The sequence below is a fragment of the Neolamprologus brichardi genome, chromosome 22 (assembly GCF_056152115.1).
Source record: "Neolamprologus brichardi isolate AB-2024 chromosome 22, ASM5615211v1, whole genome shotgun sequence".
NCBI lineage: Eukaryota > Metazoa > Chordata > Actinopteri > Cichliformes > Cichlidae > Neolamprologus > Neolamprologus brichardi.
The window spans coordinates 18,653,508-18,667,534 of NC_142124.1; the positions used below are offsets into that span (position 1 = coordinate 18,653,508).

Sequence of the window (14,027 nt, forward strand, 5' to 3'; positions counted from 1 at the left end):
TGAATGACATTCAAAGCTTTTCTTTGGATGTTGGCTGCCTTGTTCCATTTTCTGTAAAGCTGATCCCACACTGCCTGGGGTTCCAAGGAGGTCAGTCTATGACTGATAGTGCTCCGTTGTGTGTTACTGTGTTTGGGATCACTGTCATGCAGAAAAATGAAGCCGCTGCCAATCAGATGCCTTGCATGGTGAATCAAAATCTGATGCTTTTTTTCTGCATAAATAATTCCATCAATTTTAAAAAGGTCCCCAACACTGGCTGAAATGCAACCCCAAACCATGACAGAGCCTCCACCGTGCTATACAGATGGCTGTAGACAATCACTGTTGTACCCCTCTCCTGATGTCCTCCGTACATGCTGATGATGATTTGAACAAAAAGTTTCAAATTTGGATTCATTTATCCATCAGTCCAGTCCTTGTGTAATTTGATACACTTAAGCCTTTTCTCCATGTTTACCTTCTTTAAGAAGGGCTTCTTGACTGGCACCCTTCCACTGAGACCATTTCTGATGAAGATTTGGTGAACGGTAGATGGATCAACTCAAGGTCCAGATGCATCTCTCAGGTTGCTCCATTTCTTAAGAACATGACTTTCGGACACATGTTGATCTGGATAGATCATAATTTTTCCTCCTTTTATCCAGGTTCCTCCAAATTTTTAACGACACACTGCACATTATGGAGAGTTTTTAGGTATTAGCTCTTTGTGAATCAGAGAAACACAATTTTATTGTTATCAAACTGTAGTATGTCTGTCAAACTTTAGCTTTTTTTTAAAAAAAAAAAATTTAAAATACAGATTCAAGTAATGTGAACAAAAGATGTGTTTTGCGACAGGCTGCTAGTAACAGTGCCTAATGTTGCATTTAAAGTTGGTTCTTTGATAAGTTGTCTGTTATGCATAAACACAACACTGGTTCATCCCTTGAGTTAGGTATTTTTTTTCTGGTTGAATGATTCATAGGTCAGTGTTAAGGGGCTTAACGAACAAAGAAAAAAAAAAGTGTTCCTCTGAAAATGGCCAGGTGCAAGGACAGAAAATGAGTGAAAAAGCCAGTGTCCAAAGAAAACTTAAGACAACCTGCAGAACTTTGATAAAGACCAGTTAAAAACAACTTTAAGACTTTAAGTGTGGCTCCTTGGAAGCCATACTGCTGTGAAACACCTTGAACTAGACAGGAAGTAACTCATCAGTGACTCTGCAGAATATGCAGGTCACTGTGTGTGTGTGTCTAAATACCTTTTTAGGGGTGAGTAATTTGTAGAAGTTTCACAACATTCCTGCCAAGTGAACCTTTGTCACTGGAGTTCATAGCAGCGTGTTTGCATCAGCCAGATACAGAGGGTGCAGTAAAGTTTACATTCTGCTGCCGATAGGCAGGTTGGCAGTTAAATCAGCTGCTGCCCTGGGCTGGCTTGTAAAATGTTCTCTGGTTTACTTCTGTATCTGTTGATCCCAGTGCTCTTGTGCTGATCCTCAGCAGTTAGGCAGCTTTAATAACAGTTCACCATTTTGTCCTAAGAGTGTTATACCAACAGTCTGGTAAGCAGTATTGCAGCATTGTGTGTGATATTCTTTGGCCTTTCTTCACAAAGAATAAAGTCCAAAGATGGTTTGAAGGTTTGACTGTTTTAGTTAGGTTAAAATTTTATTTTTAAGTACGTTGTAGTGCTTTTGAATCGTGATTCTAATATATAACCTGTGCACACTGATAGATTTAAAGTTTAAAGTTTGCTTTTAGCTTGCGTGAAGCTAGTTTTTGTTATTGTATTGCAGTTGCATAAAACAGTGTTAACTTTCACCCGGTGCAGAAAGTAAACAATATTTGTTTAAATATTTTTGCATCTCTGGTTTGTTGTCAAACGTGTGAGGGCTGTCCTACTGGAAAAGGAATGAATTTTGGCTCAATTTCCTTTGTTTTCTCATTTGTGCCTTAATCAAGAAGTTTATTGTCATTAATACTGCAAAACAAAGTGGTTACACTGAACAATGAAATTCTGACTTTGCAGGTTCCCTTCACACAAGTAAAAACAAAATTAAAATACAAAATAATAAGCACAGAAAATAAATAACATAAAGAAAGTACTACAGTACACTGGAGTGTAGTCAGAATATAAAGTGCAGTTTGTTATCTATATTAATTGGTTTACAAGATAGTGGCACTGAGCCTGACCTTTGACCACAACTCTGGGGGAACCGTAATATTACAGACAAATGATTTGGTTCATTTTGCTTCATATGCTTCCAGCCACCTCGTTTCTGAGTAGGGGTCATTGTTCACAGTAGTTTAATCGCTGTGAACTAATTTGGCATGAAGATAATGTAGTGGGATATCAGCTTTATTATTCTGAGTTGTTTTGTTGTCTGAGCATGTATTATACAACCCTGCAGTACATCCACCCTGGCAAAAGTCAGCTTTTTTGTTGTTGTTTTTGTAGAGATGCATGGATTCATGCTTTACATTGTTGTGCTGATTAATTATGCTGCATTGTGTTGTAGTGTGTTTTTTCCCTTTCTTCTCATTTAGGAGCAGATGAGCTTTTAATTTACAGCCCACAAATGAATAAACATCAAATCTCAATAATTATTTTATTGTTATAAGTTGGTTATTGGACTGCAGCGTTTTTATTCATAATTTGACACTTGTGCTTCGTGGCTGTTGGATCTTCACCGTTCATCATAAGATTCGGTGTTAAATTGGTCAGAGTGCGCCAAACTTTTACTATGTTGAACTGTTATGTTTTCTGTGACTGATGCATTTCACTCACTCTGGACAGGCTGTGGTGGAATGAGCAGTGTGTGTGTGTTGAAGAGGAAAGCAGTGCTCTGGCAGGATTCATTCAGCCCCCACCATAGAAGTACTTCTCCCAGCATGCCCGTGGTGCTGAGCAGCGGAGGACATGCCCCTCCAACTGGGCAGACCCCTCAGGCCACACCCCCCAGCCAGCAGGTAAAAACCACCTCTCTGATACATTTGCTGTTTTCATTCATTCATGTCTTTTTCCATTGAATTAAACTGGCGTGATGACTTTCTACTACAGCGCATACAAAAGGTAAAGCAGTCTACCTGGATGGCTATTATAGCTCGCCTCTCTCTGTGATAAACACATTGTAATTCCTCTGACATGCAGACGATAAAAGTGTCCTGCTGGTTTAATAATGAAACTTTTAAAGTGTGATGCTGTTAACAGCAGGAAATGTTTAGTTGTTTAGTTTACCCCAGCACTAACTTAACAAAAACAACTAAAAACTGGTCAGTCCAGTAAGACGAGGCTCATGTGTAAGACAGGAAACTGAACTGTAAACAGCAGATATTTGGGTATAAACTACAAAAGTACTGAAAGCTGGTCAACTGGTCAACAGCTTATCTGGTGTCACAGTTTGTTGTAATTTGGTGGGGGGGCGCCAACAAGCGCTAACAGACGTCTCATTCTTAACAATGTAGTACCTGTTGTTGTTTTAATACTACAGCTATTATAGTGTTGTTCACAATGATGCAAGTCATATATTCCTTCCCTTATCAGTATTCATCATGCAATATTTTACCGCAAATTGGCCGACCACACTAACCTACCTTAATCTGAGCATGTCTGTCTTGTTTTGAAGGTTCTTGTCCTCATAATCTACCAATAGAAGGTGCTCCTGCCTGACTAACACATAAACAACCAATGATTAGTTTGTCACAGTTTTGTAATCTTTCAGTTCCTATTTATATACACTGGAAACCATTCACTCATTGCACTTTGCAGTGAAGTGATGGCTTGTTGTTTGCAGCATTCCAAGCTCTGGTTGTCTAGGTAACCCTCTAAAGCAGGGAATGGGCAATTAATTTTCCCAAGTGGCCATATGAGAAACTGGGACTGTTGTGGAGGACCGCACCAATGAGCTTCTATCGCACATTTTTGCAGCCCTCCATAACCGTTTCTTGTTGCCATGTCGCTATGCATCATTAAAAGTGGGCATGCAGCTTCAGTGTTACTTATTAATAGGTGTTAGCAGGTGTAGCTGTCAGATGTAGCCAGGCATTGTCTACGTTTTTGGGTTTTTTCACATTTTCTCTTTGACATTATCACTGAATTTCTCAAATGATGTATTCTGGTTGGTGTTTGGCTAGCTAGCTAACTCTGTTAGGCAATTTTAACTGGTCATATCTGGGTGCATCTGTCTAGGCAAATGAGGGTAAAGGTCACTGATCTTACACCCACTGTTTTACTTTAAGCAATATCATAAAAATACCCATATGACTGTAATCTCCAGTACTTGGTTACAAACCGTGATTAGAGCACCAGAAAATGAGACATTGCAACACAGCCATTAAAGCTTGATGGCACTCATTTCAAGCTTTCTGGAACATGTGCATTTGACTCAAGAGCTAATGAACCAAATAATTGCAGTCTTATCTTACTAGCTTTAAGGCTTTTGTATTGCCTCGGCTGTTATTAGCTGAATAAACAATGGTAGTTAAAGGAGCTCTGCTTAAACGGCTGGCATCACGCTTGATAAATGCAGCAAAGGGGACCTTCCTCATTGTTAGATCACTAGTTTGGAAGGATTATGGTTTTCAAGTGAAGCGGTAACACCCTTCACTGGCTTTTGAAGCTCAGATGTAGTGAAAACCTTATTTTAGGAGTTAGCCTCTGACCATCTGATCAGGGTCTTTTAACTGTTCCACGCTCTTATTTTAAGTCCACAGGTGACCACGCTTATAAGGTTGAAGCGCATAAACTTGATCTTCATCTGACTCAGTTGTTTGTTTTAAACCACTGCGTAAAAGTTATTATTGTTGTTATTTCTGCTACATCGGGTGTCCATGAGCAGAGCTATTTTCTGGAAATGAAGCTGACATGTTGTAGCATGAAGGTGGCTACAATCATTAGAGCGCTGCCTCTAATGGGTTATTGTTTTGGTTTTTTTGTGTTACACATACAATTCACATGTTTGGGCTTTCTAGGGAGTCAGTTTTATATCATGAAGAGTCAATTCAGTGTTGTCAGCTCATTTTTGTATAAAAAAAAACAAACTCGTGGCTGCTGTGATAATTGATTCTTTGTAGGTATTTATATAGAAAAATTACTGAACTTTTTGTCACCTTTTTGGATGTGAGGATTTTGCAGATTAACGAGGGTAAAATGTAACAAACCAACATGGGCTGAATTACTGTGATGAATACATAATAAACCAAACATATATTCTTGAATTAAGGAATATATATACTTTGCGGCAGTTTGTAGCAAATGATCCCAAATCTCTTTGGTTTGTGTCAGGAAGGTCCGTCTTAAAAATCTGCCAAATCAAACCTGGAGCTACTCACTGTGGTGATCTGTTTGTGAGTAAAGAAGGAGCAGAAAGTAGCTTCATCTTGTGGGAGTTTTAAGTGATGCGCTACTACCTTTTCTTTCGGTGCAATGCATGATGGTATACTATGCTTCTATAGTGGCAATCAACTCCTCCTGAAACTTTTCAGTTTAGTCTCCTATACATCATTCACCACTTTGAGCCAGTGACTGAGCGACTTCACATTGTATGTGTTGTTATAGCCTTTTTGAGCATTTTTTATGGGTTATGTGACAAATATTTAGATTTTTTTGTGCAGTACAGACCATCCAAGATGTTTAGACTTCAGTTTTGGTGAGTGAAGTTCTGGTATGTCTGATGGTCTGTTGCTTTGCTACTAATTTTAGCCAGTATACAATAAGGTTAATTAACTTTTATTTATATAGTGCCAAATCCCAACAGTCGCCTAAAGGGACTTTGTAGTTGATGTAAAAGACTGTAAAGTATTAGAAAATTCCCCCACAATGAGATGGTCCTCCTTTGAGCAAGCACTTGGCGTGAGTGGGAAGGAAAACCTCCCTTTTTAACAGGATGAAACCTCCAGCAGAAGCAGGCTCGGGGAGGGGCGGCCATCTGCTGTGATTGGTTAGGGGTGATGGGAGGAAGACGGGGTAAAAGACACAGTGTGGAAAAGAGCTTGAGATTAATAATAGGTGATGATTAAATGCAAAGTGTTGGATAAACACATACCAGAATGTAGGGCTGCACGATTAATCGTTAGAAAATCGCAATCTCAATTCATACTTATGTGCGATCTCATTTCCAAATGACAACGATTAAAAAAAAAAAAAAAGACGGCGACGATTGTGCCGCAATTTGATCCGGGACGTAATCTGCATGAAAACAAGCGCTCACTCTTCCTGCTAAACAAATGACAAGGGCGGAGCCTTATACCACGTGATACAGAAGCTGGCTGCTAAAATTGGCAGGGAAAAAACAACGGAGAGCACGTCAGGGATGACGAGAAAGTGACTGGAGAAAATCCGTCCCGGTCAACCACCCAAACATAGGGTTAGGGGAACCTTATACAGCGCTTCCCTATACCTGTTGAACTCCCGCAGGCACAAAGAAATTACGGAGGCTATTACTTATCACCTGACCAAAGATATGGCTCCCATCAACACTGTGCAAAACGAGGGGTTTAGGAAAATGATCAACACGCTAGACAAACGCTACACAGTGCCGTCCCGCAACTATTTTTTTATTGTTGCACTACCTGCTCTATACACGCAGTGTCGAGCAACGGTGGAGACGGAATTTCAAGCAGTACAACATTTTGCGCCAATGACAAAATGTGAGACATTTGTTGTTTTTATGTTTATTTATTGTTTTTCTGTTCAGTCTCAACTGTTACGAAGTTGATGTGCAGTTAATAAGCGCAATAAATATTTATACTGGAAAAGAAAATCGTGAGAGAATCGTGATCTCAATTCTAAGCAAAAAAATCGTGATTCTCATTTTATGCAAAATCGTGCGGCCCTACCAGAAAGAGATGAGTGAAGATGAAACCCTCAGTGCATCATGGGAAGCCCCTATCAGCCTAGACCTATTGCATTAGCTGTTAACTTGGCCCTTAGCACACTAGCCTCTTATCCATATAAGGTCACTTCTGACATTTTAAAAATTTTAAAACAGTGATGTTGAAGCTAGACAATGGTCAAAAACCAGTAAGTGTCACATGTCTTTGGTTTGGACACACCGTCTATCCTTATGTCCTCCTCGCTACTGGATTTCCTGCTGTACTCGTTTTACAGCCAAAAATGTTCCTGAAGCTCATCTGTAGTGTCCTCTGCTGCTTAACTGAAATGTTGTTTGGTAGTCTGAAATGTGGCCCCCAAATCTGTTAATACGATGATGCTGCTGTGACAGGTCTGAATGATATACTGTCTTCAGCACTGTGTAAATTGTATTTGTTCCACAGCAAAAGAAACATTTTAAGGCCCCAAGGTAGTCTGAAGGGGTAGAAAATGTTAGTTCATGATAACAAGGTTAGTGTTTTCATGAGTAATCCTTGGGGGAGAAGAATGTTTTCTGATAAGCAACAATTTGGTCTGACTGGCTGTCTTGTGCTTTGCGTGTACAGCAAACAGTAAGCCCAGCTGTTTCCAGTACATGGTAACCGTGGATTCTTTGCGGTGGTGTCTTGTGGGGGAATTTTGAGTTTTCCCTCAAAGTAAGGGAGGGAGGAAGTGACTGGAAGCTTTTCTGTTAAACAGAAGTATTGCCTCTTACTTGGACCTGAGAGGATGTGGCCTTAAATACCTCAGCCTGTTGTCGTGTTTGAGTGATGCTGCTGATTTCTGAAAAAATCCAAATGACACATCCTGAGAGAAGATGATATTTAACTGGGAAAAACTTCAGCTTTTAAAGATGTGTTTATATTGTAATACTGATTTTCTTTTTACCTCTGAAACATGCCCTCCATGCAGTAATAATTAAAAAGACTAAAACCAAAACTGAAACTAATAAAAACTAAACTGAAAGAAGTAAATTCACTCTGAAAAGTGAAACTGAACTAAATTAAAAACAAAAAGTCAAAATAAAACATAAAATAACTAATTAGGAAACCCCCCCAAAACAATAAGAACTCTGGTTTCGGTGTATATTTTCAGCATGTTCAGCTCTGGTGAATAGCGTTTGCAGTCTTTCTCAGGCACTGTGTTCTGGTTGCTGTTACCAGTAATTCCAGGGTAATGTGCATGTGTGTACTTGTGTCTCTCAGGGTGTGGCGGGCGCTGGACGTTCCCAGGACGATGCCATGGTAGACTACTTCTTCCAGCGGCAGCATGGCGAACAGCCCGGCAAACATCGCTGGCCCACTGGAGACAACATCCATGACAGCCAGGTGTGTGTGTGTGTGTGTGTGTGTGTGTGTGTGTGTGTGTGTGTGTGTTAATATTGCACAAGTGGCAACATACAGCAGAGACATTACAGGAATCAAATTTTCAGTCAGCAAAAGACTTTTGTTAGTGACCTGGTAACACTGCCAAAGTTAAAGAGCTGCCACGGCTGCTATAACCTCTACAAAATGCCTTTGTGTAGATGAGTTAGTGACACAACCTGATCAACTGTCATGTTGTCTTGTGATGCAACATACATCATCTTTATTACATGGTGGCGTAACCATCGGTATCCTTGCATCTGTCCATTGCCAGCTATTTCTTTTTTCCCACAAATCCGTCCAACTCTTCCACGTTTGTGAAAGTTTCGGGGCGTTTTTTTCATTTCACCGATGCATCTCTCTGCACCATCTCTTCAGCGTCCTTAAACACGGTGTGGTGATAAGTGTATGTGCTAAAAGGAAAATAATTTCCTTGTAACTAAAACTCCAAAGTAACTAACTCATCTACACGATGGGGTTTTGTTGAGGGTTTAGCAGCCGTGGCAGTTCTTTGAGTTGAAATGACAGATTTAATCTCCAGTTTTCTCAAAATGATCACTAATATATATCTATTTTCTTAACATGGTCCTGATACTCCTTGATAAGTGTTAGCTGAATGGACAGTCTCATTTGCTTTGTGTTTGCAGGTGCGCTCCATGGACGAACTGAACCATGACTTCCAGGCTCTCGCTCTTGAGGGACGCGCTATGGGAGAGGTGAGACAAGAGTTGATGAATCAGGGTCACCTATTGTGAAGAAGATGATGACCTCAGCCAATAATGGAGCATTGAGTCTGGTTGCTCATGTTTGCACTTCTAAATTTAGGTTAAAATGAGTGCTTCTGACGAGGGCAGACGCCGTGGATCAACACTGCGACATTAAACCGCCTGCCCTGTATTTTGTAGCTTGGGCATTTGGCTGAATAGAAACATGATGGATTACCGGGAGTGAGTCAAACTTGAATAGCAGGAAATCCAAGAGGAAAAAAAATAGAAATGGATCAGTTGCTTATGAGCTAAAAGCGGTGTTGGGTTGTATTTTTCGAGACTGAAAAGCTCTGAAAGCCGAGAAGAGATTGAGCAGAGATGCTTATTAATTCGAGCTCGTTGGACCGGCTGTTATTTGTTTTGTATTTTGCTCTCAGTAAGTCTGTTAATGTTGGGCCAGTGCCTGCAGTTAGTTTTGGCTTGCTTGATTACTGTTTTGTTGCTATACACTGTAATATATCAGTAGTGAGAGTGACTATTAAAAGCTTACAAAAATGACTCTGTAATCTTTGTTTTTTAACTATAAATGGATTTTTTTTGCCCCCTCTAGCCAGAAGATACACATCAGATTAGCTTTAAAAGTTTTTTTTACTGTGAAAAAAAGAAAACTATCACTGGGTGTAATAAAAACCGAGGAGAGATGAAGATAAACAACTGAACTGCTGATAAGGTGCAAGAATTTCTTTTGAATCCAAGCATGAAGCTGTTCCCAGCAGGAACATCGAGCTCCTGTTTGTTCCTCTACGCTAGTTTTTGTTGCTGCAGAAACAGTTTATTTTTTTTGATTGACTCATCCAGTTAGAATGACCTGTTCTTGTTTGTTTTTTCGGGGGGGGGGGGGGGTTCAGTCAAGGGTCGAAGTACAGATGTTGCTGGAAACACAAGAACGGACTGTTTGCAGCAACAACAAAAAGAAAAAAAAAGTTCGCCCATTTGTAGTCTTTGCCATCTACTCAGAGCTCTGCTTGTACAAACTTCCTGTTCTGTATGGATTGAGTTTTAGTTTGCCTGTTCTCCCATCTGCCAGCAATATCTGTTTAACCTCATCATTTCTTTTGCCACCTGTTTCATTTCTTCATTGTCTTGTGTCTCTGCAGCAGCTGCTAACTGGTAAGAAGTTCTGGGAAACAGATGACTCTGGGAAGGATGGACCAAAGGGGATCTTCCTGGACCAGTGGAGGGACAGTGCATGGGGGGCTTCAGGTATTTGCCATCCTGGGATCTGTTTGTGCCATGGCTGTAGGGAGAAGGTTGGAGTGAATGCATTTTTCCCCCCCACTTAAGCACAAAAACGACCAAAACAATCACTGTCAGGTGTTTGGAAAATATATATTTAGTTTCCTGCCAGACTCAAAGGTTGACGTCAGAGTGAGATCTCTTGTGTTCTCCCAGATCATGTCGAGATCTGAGATTCCTGTTGTATCAAATTAACACAGTGTGGTTATTTCTGTAGACGGGATGACGAAAGAAATATCCCGGCTTTTTACAAGTCATCTGGCGCCGCTCGTACATCATGTCTGCACCGGGAAAAAATGCTGACGCGTGTTAGCTCATTTCTAGAGTGTTAAATACTCACTGGTTCATGAAAAAAAGGGAAAAAATCCTTTTGTATTCTAATTTTTTATGAATTACAGTCATGTAAAAATGCTTTTCACATTACTCTTTGCAGTCTTGTGAAAAAAAAAACAAAACTAAACAGACCTTCCATGAGAATTAAGTGTGTCAGGAACAGCTGGGTGCTGCTGTTCAAATGCACTTAACAGATCAGTAACAAGTTTTGGCAGTTTGCTTGTCTGGAGGATTCACGTGTGTGTTTGCACAATCCTAGCAAATTCCCCACCCCCACTTACCACCACCACCACAACAATGCTCAAAGAAAGTTAAAAAAAACCCCAAACAAGCGCTACATTTTGGTTTGCAGGCCTCAGTTAGCATGTCACGTTAGCAGAAAAAGACTGAACAAGTTTGGCATGATTTGGAAGGGCTGCCAGGAGAAAGTCTCTCTAAAGCTTTGCAAATTTGCATCTGAACAAACCACAAGACTTCTGGATCAAAGTGTAGATGTTTGGCTGTAATGCACAGTGCCTGTTCAGCAAAAACAAAATGCAACAACAGGACCGTAATCCCAACCACAAAGGTAACTCTACAACAGAATGAGTGAGGTGGGGGAAAGGAATGAAGGCGTTGCAATGGCCCAAAGTTCAGACCTCAGCCTGATTGAAATGCTGTGACAGGACCTCAGGAGAGCGGTACAAACAAATGCCCACAAACCTCAATGAACTGAAGTGTGGGTGAAACCCCCCCTCCCACAACGGTGTGAGAGACTTTGGGCTATTTCTGCTACAACCTTGTTAATCATAGTGTGCTTAGCTTTTTACAGGGCTGCGTAGAGTCCTGTGAAAACTGAAAAGGCTTTCAGACAATATCCAATGAATAATTGAGTTGTAACACATTGATTTGATGTTTTTGATAAAGCTGATGAGTAAATGAAATGAGATGAATTAGTTAAAACTTTGAGCTGTTTCCTCATATGCACTTCAGTTTCTGTAGAATCAGCTCAGGAATATTTCTACAGATATTTTTCTCACATGTCACATGGCAGAATTTATGCACGCTATACCAGTGAATGTACTTCACTGTTAGCCATGCTATTCACACATCTACTCAATCCAGCATGGATGTCATGCAGGCTTTGTTTTAGGGAGCTAGTAGCTGTTGGATGAGCCGGCTAATGTCCGATGTGACAGCATCAGAACATTTTCCCCGTACATTTCTGTTACGAGAGGTCTTGGAATGTTCTGGTGCACGTGTGGGAATGGCTGTATCAGATTTATTAGCAACACCAAAACTTCCTCAGAACATAAATAAAATGAAAAATACGGTAAATAAAAGTGATGTGCAGTATGTAATGAAACTGGAACCTTCCCCTTTGCCAGTGCTTGTTTCAGCATGTGGTTACATGCGCTCTGCTGTATGTGTGTGAGAAGCTGCCAACAGCACTGATTAAGTTACTGAAATCAGCCATAGTGCCTACACAGGCCCAACGTTGAGTTTAAGTTACTCAGATTTTGTGCACTGTGTGTAAGTGGATTAAGATTATTTGATATTGCTGATATCCTAATTTCTTATGAAATGCTATCAAATACATCAGGAGCTTTGTTATTCTGCCCAGCACATCTGTAACAGCTGAACATGTTGTTACTGCTCCGGATGATCATTTCTATTGAAAAATCTTCAAGCAATCTGTTTTGAAAGCTGTTACTTTTTGCTTGCACAGTTTGCTGAGTAAACGTGTCGTTCTCTGTTCCTCTCACGGCAGATCACTCGGTGTCTCAGCCAATCATGGTGTCCCGTCGGCCAGGGCAAGGTTTCCATGGCGGTGGTGAAGTCGGGGTGGGCTCTGTGATGTCTCCACGGTCCGAGAGCGGAGGGCTCGGGGTTAGCATGGTAGAGTACGTTCTGTCCTCCTCACCGGCTGACAAACTGGATTCCTGTCTTCGAAAAGGACCCTATGTAAGTGTCATTACTCAAACACTTCTGTTTCCTTGATCATGCTAACTGTAACTGCCACACACGCCCATTGTGTCATTTTCTCCCACTGACAACGTGTAGTTTTTGTCAGTGTCACTTTGTCCTTCCTGCGCCTTCCTCTGTGTGTAGAGCAGAGGAGCAACACTGTACATCTGGTCTCATTGTATCATTTTCTCTCCGTCACACAGGGTCAGAGGGATGGAGAGGTGGAGGAGGAAAAGAGGGAGAAGCCAAAGACGACGTTTGAGGGAGAGAAACTAAAAGAGCTAACGGAAGGTGAATCTGACGTGATCAGCGATGTCATCAACCCGAATGGGCTGCCTGTACAGAACGGCCTCGACGTGGACGTCAAAGAGTTTGGGTAAGAATCTGCGTGACACAAGAGGACACACACCCACACCTTAGAGAAATGATTGGTACCCTTTAGATATTAACCGAACCTCTGCTCCATGCAGTCGCCCCCCGGGCAACATGCCGGCTCCCGGCCCAGAGGGTGATCTGCTGGGCGGTCCCGGGGGCGTAGGGCCTGAGGGTTTGACACCCCTGGGAGGTGGTGGAGGTCCCAAACCTCCTGAGGACTTTTCTGGCGTGGAACAAGGTGGTGTTACCATGGACCCCATGGAGTCGGTGATGGAGCCGCTTCAGTTTGACTACAATTCTCAGATGCCCATGGACTCTGCACCCACTGTGGGCTTATTTGATTACACTAACCAGCAGCAGGTAAGCTCACCAGGCAGAGGAGTTATTTAGTGTGTTAACAGCGCTCAGCTCACCTATGGTTCACCTTTCTTCGTGCTGTTTGCAGCTGTTTCAGAGAAACAATGCCCTAGCAGTGCAGCAGTTAACAGCAGCCCAGCAACAGCAGTACGCACTGGCAGCCGCACAGCAGCCTCACATTGGTAAGTGTGTCTGTCTAAACTGCATGTCAGATGGTTGTATGGCTTCATGCACACATTATCTTTGATGGTGTCGGTGTTGCAGATGCTCCCGAACTACCCAAAAACAAACAGTCACGTGCATTTCATGATGATTGGCCAGCTGCTTCTTCTTGTATATTTGTATTCGTAGCACAGGGTTTCCACTAATGTTTGCAAAGCTTGACCCCCTGGCTCGGTGTATAGACTGGCTGTTTTTATTGTTTGTCTTTCAGTTTAAAATAAAATAATGCCTTAAAGATTGAGATTTGATTAGTAAATATGACATCCTTGCGAGTCTCTTAAGTCGTTATGCCATAGCTTCACAACAAGTCCTGTGATTTTCCTTCATGTATTATTTAAAGCCCTTTTGCCCTGGTCCACCTTTACCCTCCTTGTGTTTTCCAGGTCTGGCTCCAGCATTTGTGCCCAATCCTTACATCATCAGTGCTGCGCCGCCAGGGACAGACCCATACGCAGCGGGCCTAGCAGCAGCAGCTACACTTGGTGAGACGTTCTTCTTTTTAGACGCGCTGTCACCTCCATTTAGATTTCTGTTAAATGCAAAACAAAAATGTAATTTTCCCATGTTGACC

At 41.5% G+C, this 14,027-nt stretch overlaps 1 protein-coding gene across 4 annotated transcripts in view; it reads left to right on the forward strand.

Moving 5' to 3' along the window:
* Window positions 1-14,027, forward strand: part of pum1 (pumilio RNA-binding family member 1) — a 29,197-nt gene that overhangs the window by 1,863 nt on the left and 13,307 nt on the right. For 2 of the 4 annotated variants that reach the window (XM_035906433.2, XM_006787747.3), the window contains exons 2-10: window positions 2,782-2,954; window positions 8,061-8,183; window positions 8,867-8,935; window positions 10,084-10,189; window positions 12,306-12,499; window positions 12,706-12,878; window positions 12,973-13,237; window positions 13,323-13,416; window positions 13,840-13,938. In XM_035906433.2, coding sequence (XP_035762326.1) covers window positions 2,793-2,954; window positions 8,061-8,183; window positions 8,867-8,935; window positions 10,084-10,189; window positions 12,306-12,499; window positions 12,706-12,878; window positions 12,973-13,237; window positions 13,323-13,416; window positions 13,840-13,938 — 1,285 coding nt within the window. In that variant the 5' untranslated portion in view covers window positions 2,782-2,792. The remainder of the gene's footprint in view (window positions 1-2,781; window positions 2,955-8,060; window positions 8,184-8,866; window positions 8,936-10,083; window positions 10,190-12,305; window positions 12,500-12,705; window positions 12,879-12,972; window positions 13,238-13,322; window positions 13,417-13,839; window positions 13,939-14,027) is intronic. The other 2 variants (XM_035906434.2, XM_006787748.3) reach the window with 1 other exon arrangement.